Consider the following 5,567-nt stretch of genomic DNA (forward strand, 5'->3'; position numbering starts at 1 on the left):
GTTTTGAGCGATGCGGTGGTTTCGGACGCAGAAATCAGGCGAGAAGGAAGGCTCTGGTGGAGGCGTGTTGCTTGAAGGAAGGTGCTGAACAAGAATGTAAAATGACTTACCCCAAAAAAAAAGGGTAAGTCATTTTACAAGAAAATGGGTAGATTTTACATTGACCATGTGGTCATTTTACGTTGACTTCCATTTTACATTGCTTACCAAACACTAGAAACCCGGAAAATTATTTTCGTAAATCATTTTCCGGGTTTCCAAACACACCCTTAATTTCTTAAAAAACGTACAAAAAGCAAATGAAACAACTAATTACATTTACTTTAATTTCTTAAAAAACGTAAAAAAGCAAATGAAACAACTAATTCGGGTTGAAGGGGCCAAAGGCCTTGTGGTCAAGCGGCATGAAGTGATTCTCCCAAGTGTGAGGTCATGGGTTTGAGCCATATTTATAAGTGGTGTATTTTACAACGTGTACCATTTTCTATAATATATTTTGCCCTAGCTTCCCGCGAAGCGACCCTAGTGTGTCGACCACCAAAATCCTCCCATTTCCAGACTTCCAGGAAAACCGCCTTCAAAATCAGTCCGTCCAGCACTCTAGTGGTGCAGCCTGCCACTCTGCCAGCGACATAGCCTCACCTCGACGCAGAGTCATTCCGGTGTCCGGCCGTCCACCACCCTCGCAGCCTGCAAGGTAGATGAGTACATCACTATAATTAGCTTTTCTAAGTAGTTTTCTAATGATAAAATTGTTCTAAATTTTAAACTAGATTTCTGTTCAGGGCATGGAATATAGTTATTTAATCAAATGCTAACTAATGCCTATACAATTGCATGCGTGCTTGTGATATTATGGGTGTTAATTTCAGTATGTTTGTCTCTGTTTATATGTGATGTTGTTTGGTTGCCCTTGCACTATTTTCATCTCCCTATATCTCTATCTTGCATATTAATCTTGGCATTTTCATCCCAACAAAATATCACTCTTTTGCTTTATTTATGTTGGTTGAGTTGTAAATACTTTCTGTGAGATACATAAGATATATTTGTGTAGTGTTCATAACTTATTGGTGAGAAAGCTAAAAGGGATTGCTTAAATGTAGTATGGGGTAATTAAAAATGACCCCTTGACTGTTCAAGTCATATCTACAGTCTACAGCACAAGCTATGCCATGCAGGCATGCATGACCATTAATTTACTGGATTTCATAGTAAGTAGTAACAGGATTCTGAGTTGAATCCCCAAAAGTTTGCTTTGAGAGGACCTTTTTAGTTGTTGTGGAAGTGTCATATATTTAGTATCTTCCAACAAAATAGGGCATACACTTGTTTTTGAATGTGCATGTCAATATCTTCTCAGAAGAAAGCAGAGTTTGCTGATGTACATCACCCCTACAAACATAAGAATTGCCCAGTGGCTGCCCCTCTTCAACCCCTTCCTCCTCCCTTCCCCAGGTTCTACCACTCTCTCGTATAATACTTACAAATTTCTATGTTCTATTTTGTTGTCTCTTTGTACTTTAACTTGAAAAAATAGCGTCCTGGATATATGCTTATTTGTTTGTACTCAAGATTCTTGTATGTATATGTGGGTCTTCACTCTTCAGGGGTGATTGGGAAGTGTGGGTTTGTGAGATTGGTGCAGCGCAAGAGGAGGAGCTTGGTTGGGGTTAGTGTGAAAACCAAGATGGATTTGAGAGTGGAGACTAATGGGATGGGAATGGTGCAACCAGCAACAGAGGATTATGCTGAAGCTGCAGTTGAAGCTATCAAGTCTGGGAATGTTATTGCTGTCCCCACCGACACGCTCTATGGCTTTGCTTGTGACGCTTGGTAAATGCCACTCCTCCCCTTCCAAAGTTGGCCTATTTATTTAACTTCCTTTTGTATGTTATAGGCCTGTTAATAGAAAATTTGCTTTTGGAGTTGTCTTCTTTATTTGGGAACTTTTTACCTCCATTGATTTGTTTATGTGTGCATTGTGTTTTCTGTTTTGGAATGCTCAGTCAGTTAGCTTCAGCTCTTTTGTATTTGCATTTTTTTCATTTTTGATGTTCAATGTTAAGTACAATAAGGAAAGTGGGGTGTTACTGCAATAATATGGTTAGAGCATTCAATGATATAGGTATACCCATAAAGTATTATAAAAAGTGAAAGTTGAATAAATCCTTTTACTATTGTTTTTCTTAAGTTGGGTATTGAATTCAGATTTCAGAAACTTCGTTGGATTGGGATTTCTAGTTCCCAAATGGGATCTTCAGTGTCTAGTCTATAACTATTTGTTTGGCACTTGAAGTAGAAGCAGTTCCTTTAAGATTTAGTCCTTAGTGATTTCAAGCTATCATTTTTGTTTTGGATAAGTGAAATTAAGTAATTGAATGATTACACTTTTTAATTACAATAATTATAGCTTACATGTGTAGGGAAATGTTTGATAGATGTGCAGTAAGAATTTACTGTTTATATTGGGGTGGTGACATAGAAATGAGGGGAGAGAGCTACAGAGATTGTTTTTACCTGGGGGTTAATTTCTGCTTTCAAAATTATTATTTTTTTAGTAGTTAGCATGTATGATGATTAGGATAAGTTTTATGATTAATTTGGATTGACCCAGTGACATGTCTAAATGCTCAAACATGTCACCTATGTTTAACAGAGTTAAAGAATTCTGTTAAAATCTGGGTGGTTTGATCAGATCTTTGAAATTGTTTTTGCAAATTGACAGATTTTGCAAACCTTAAGGGCTAATTTGATCTTTTAGCCATTAAATAATTGCTATATGCAAGAAACCTGCTTGAGGGCACATTAATTTATTTTTGGGTGACAGGGAAATCCGCAGCCACTACCCGAGAATGTGCACGGGGTAAACTCCGCCTTGTGATCCTAGCCGGCAAAGGACCACAAGGAGGTTAACCAGCCTAGGTTTCCCATAGCTGACCAGTTCAAACCAAGAGGGTTGAGATTTGAACTCATGACCTTGTGCACATTAATTTATTTCTTACTAAATAGTGTTAAATAAATTGTATATTGCTTTTCTTCATGAAGTTTGTTATACATACATGATATATTTCATGATTCATTTTTGTACTGTATGTTATTACAGTTCTGCTGAGGCCGTTAACCGCATATATGATATCAAAGGTCGTAAATATACAAATCCCCTGGCAATTTGTGTTGGTGATGTTCAAGACATACAAAAGTACGCCATCACTGATCATTTACCTCATGGCTTGCTTGATTGTCTCCTTCCTGGTCCTGTAACTGTCGTGCTAAGACGAGGTTTGTAGCTTGTCATGTTGTTTAGTTTGGTAATTCTAGCGGTAGGTACTTGTACGCAAAATTTTAACTTTCTTAATACTTTGCAGGTGAGTCAAGTATCCTTGAGAAGTCTTTAAACCCTGGACTTGAGAGCATAGGGGTTCGAGTCCCCGATAATACATTTATTAGAGTTATTGCCCGCCATTCTGGAAGTGCACTTGCACTTACCAGTGCAAACCTTAGCGGACAGCCCAGTAGCATCAACATCAGAGATTTTGAGAACCTCTGGAGCCACTGTGCCTACATCTATGATGGTGGTGTACTTCCAGCTGGGCGAGCAGGATCAACGGTGGTGGATCTCACTAAGCAAGGAAAGTACAAGATCTTAAGACCTGGGAGGTATGCTTATAAATTATAATTTGGGATTATTATTATTATTATTATTATTATTTTTTTTTTTTTAAGTTCAGGTTTGATTGAATGTAGGTTTAGAGTAATTAACTTACCAATTAACAGTATAAAAGACTAGTGCAGTCATGAATTCGCCCTCGAACTTACGAATAAATTCTTACTTTACACTAGTCTTCAAACCAACTGATTTTTGTCGGCGACTGGTTGGTGGAGACCGGTCGCCTAACGAGCTCGCCTCGCCTTAAAAAAAAAAAAACTCTACTAATACAATTACGTAGTTGAGAGCTTGAGACACTGACTCCCCCCTTCCAGCCTCGCCTTAGTGGTTGTTTACTTTGTTTTATGACAGGTTATGGCTGGGAATGAAAATAAACCCAATTATGATCCATCAACGGATCCTAAAATGAAGGCTAAATCTAAAGACCAATGCTAGAAATGCTAAATTATTGCATAAAATTTAGTGTACTTATTGTTGAGATTTGAGAATATGTTTATATGCTAAAATTCTAAATTATGAATTGATATAATTTATGTCTTGAAAGTCTGCCTTAACAACAATGTTTGTGTCTGTAAATAAACAAAGGATTAGACCAGAATATGGTAGCCGAAGGCTTCCTATGCATAAAAGATTCACCGTGCTGCTTACAGAATACACATACATAAAAAGTCTTTAAGTTTTATGAACAAAGTGCATAATGCTGACGAGTTTCTGCTGTTGTGTCAGTGCCGAGGAAGAGACTGTTGCAATCCTCCAAAAACACTCTTTGGTAGACGATGGAAGTGGAGTGCAATGAGTTTTTTCGTGTTTGATTGAGATGCATAATGGGACGCTGATGTGCCTGATACAAGATTCATCTGTGTAAACCCGAGATTTAGGATGATGGATGACATTATGGGTGAATCTGATAATGTTGCTGATCATCTACTTTCTTGTACACTCATCATTGTGAAATCATTCTTTTTTGGTACGTCTAATATAAGGGAAGTGAAGGATTTGAAGTGAAGTTTAGTGCATGAAAAATGGGCAGCTTATTACTTCGATATTATTACTTTCTTCATTGTTGTAGTGGTACTGGTTTGTGAAGGGAAAATGGGATTACACAAATTCCATCAATTGTCGTAGTCAATACCCCACAGACCAAGCGTGAATGCTGCTAGTGCTAGAGGACAAACTATTTGGGTCATGCAAGCATACAACTATCTCCTGCCACATGACTAATCATTGCCTTTTCCTGTAATCAAAAGGCCCAACTTTCAATGTTTTTGGTTTTGGCACAATTAGTGGGAACTTATAGTATGGACCCGGGTCCATCTTATTTTATGTTCACAATTTTAGATTTCAATATACAAAATTACATTATTTAATATTCACAATGTTTGAATTCAATATTCACAATTTTGTTATATATAATTCAAAAATTATGTTATAGTGATGATCATAGAGTTTTGATACTGTTGAATATAGAATTATAAAACTGTGAACATAGAGTTATAAAATTGTGAGCGTAGAGCTATGAAATTGTGAACATGGAATTATGAAAATGTGGACCCGGGTTCATGGCATAACAATTGACAATTAGTTTAACCTTTTCGCATAAACATAGAAAGACCATATTACCCTTATGATTAAACAAACTCAAGTTTAATTAAAATTTTCAATCAATAATTTGGCCGGACTTATTGAAATTGATAAAAATTGAATAGTTAAGGTATTAAATTAACAGTTTTATCTTTAAAAAAAATTACAGTTGTGAAATTCATGTATTGAAATTAATAAGAACCCACTAGTCATAGTGAAATTTCCTCTTAAATAATTTTTTCTTCAAAAAAAAAGGAGTAAATGTAGTTGAAGGCCCTGTTTGGTAAATGACTGTTAGCTGATTGAGTTGGCTGTT

At 36.6% G+C, this 5,567-nt stretch overlaps 1 protein-coding gene across 3 annotated transcripts; it reads left to right on the forward strand.

Annotated features, from left to right (window-relative positions):
* Nucleotides 1-497: 497 nt before the first annotated feature.
* On the forward strand, nt 498-5,037 carry LOC116025988 (yrdC domain-containing protein, mitochondrial-like). Of its 3 annotated transcripts, none has more exons than XM_031267428.1 (6): nt 498-697; nt 1,364-1,458; nt 1,611-1,836; nt 3,107-3,282; nt 3,369-3,660; nt 4,397-5,037. In XM_031267428.1, the coding sequence occupies exons 2-6, from the start codon at nt 1,383-1,385 to the stop codon at nt 4,464-4,466; spliced, it is 840 nt and encodes a 279-aa protein (XP_031123288.1). In that variant the 5' UTR covers nt 498-697; nt 1,364-1,382; the 3' UTR covers nt 4,467-5,037. The 3 variants fall into 3 exon arrangements, with proteins under 3 accessions (XP_031123288.1, XP_031123289.1, XP_031123290.1); XM_031267429.1 differs by having other exon boundaries at nt 1,367-1,458; XM_031267430.1 differs by lacking the exon at nt 1,364-1,458.
* The last annotated feature ends 530 nt before the right edge of the window (nt 5,038-5,567 follow it).

This window comes from Ipomoea triloba, chromosome 7 (assembly GCF_003576645.1).
Source record: "Ipomoea triloba cultivar NCNSP0323 chromosome 7, ASM357664v1".
In the NCBI taxonomy this organism is placed as follows: Eukaryota; Viridiplantae; Streptophyta; class Magnoliopsida; order Solanales; family Convolvulaceae; genus Ipomoea; species Ipomoea triloba.

What these genes read in the sequence shown, in the direction of transcription:
- LOC116025988 (XM_031267428.1), top strand. Translation starts at nt 1,383, where the DNA reads ATGTACATCACCCCTACAAACATAAGAATTGCCCAGTGGCTGCCCCTC. An exon ending in GGCTTTGCTTGTGACGCTTG is followed by an intron (nt 1,837 to 3,106) that starts GTAAATGCCACT and finishes ATGTTATTACAG; the next exon opens with TTCTGCTGAGGCCGTTAACC. An exon ending in AACTGTCGTGCTAAGACGAG is followed by an intron (nt 3,283 to 3,368) that starts GTTTGTAGCTTG and finishes AATACTTTGCAG; the next exon opens with GTGAGTCAAGTATCCTTGAG.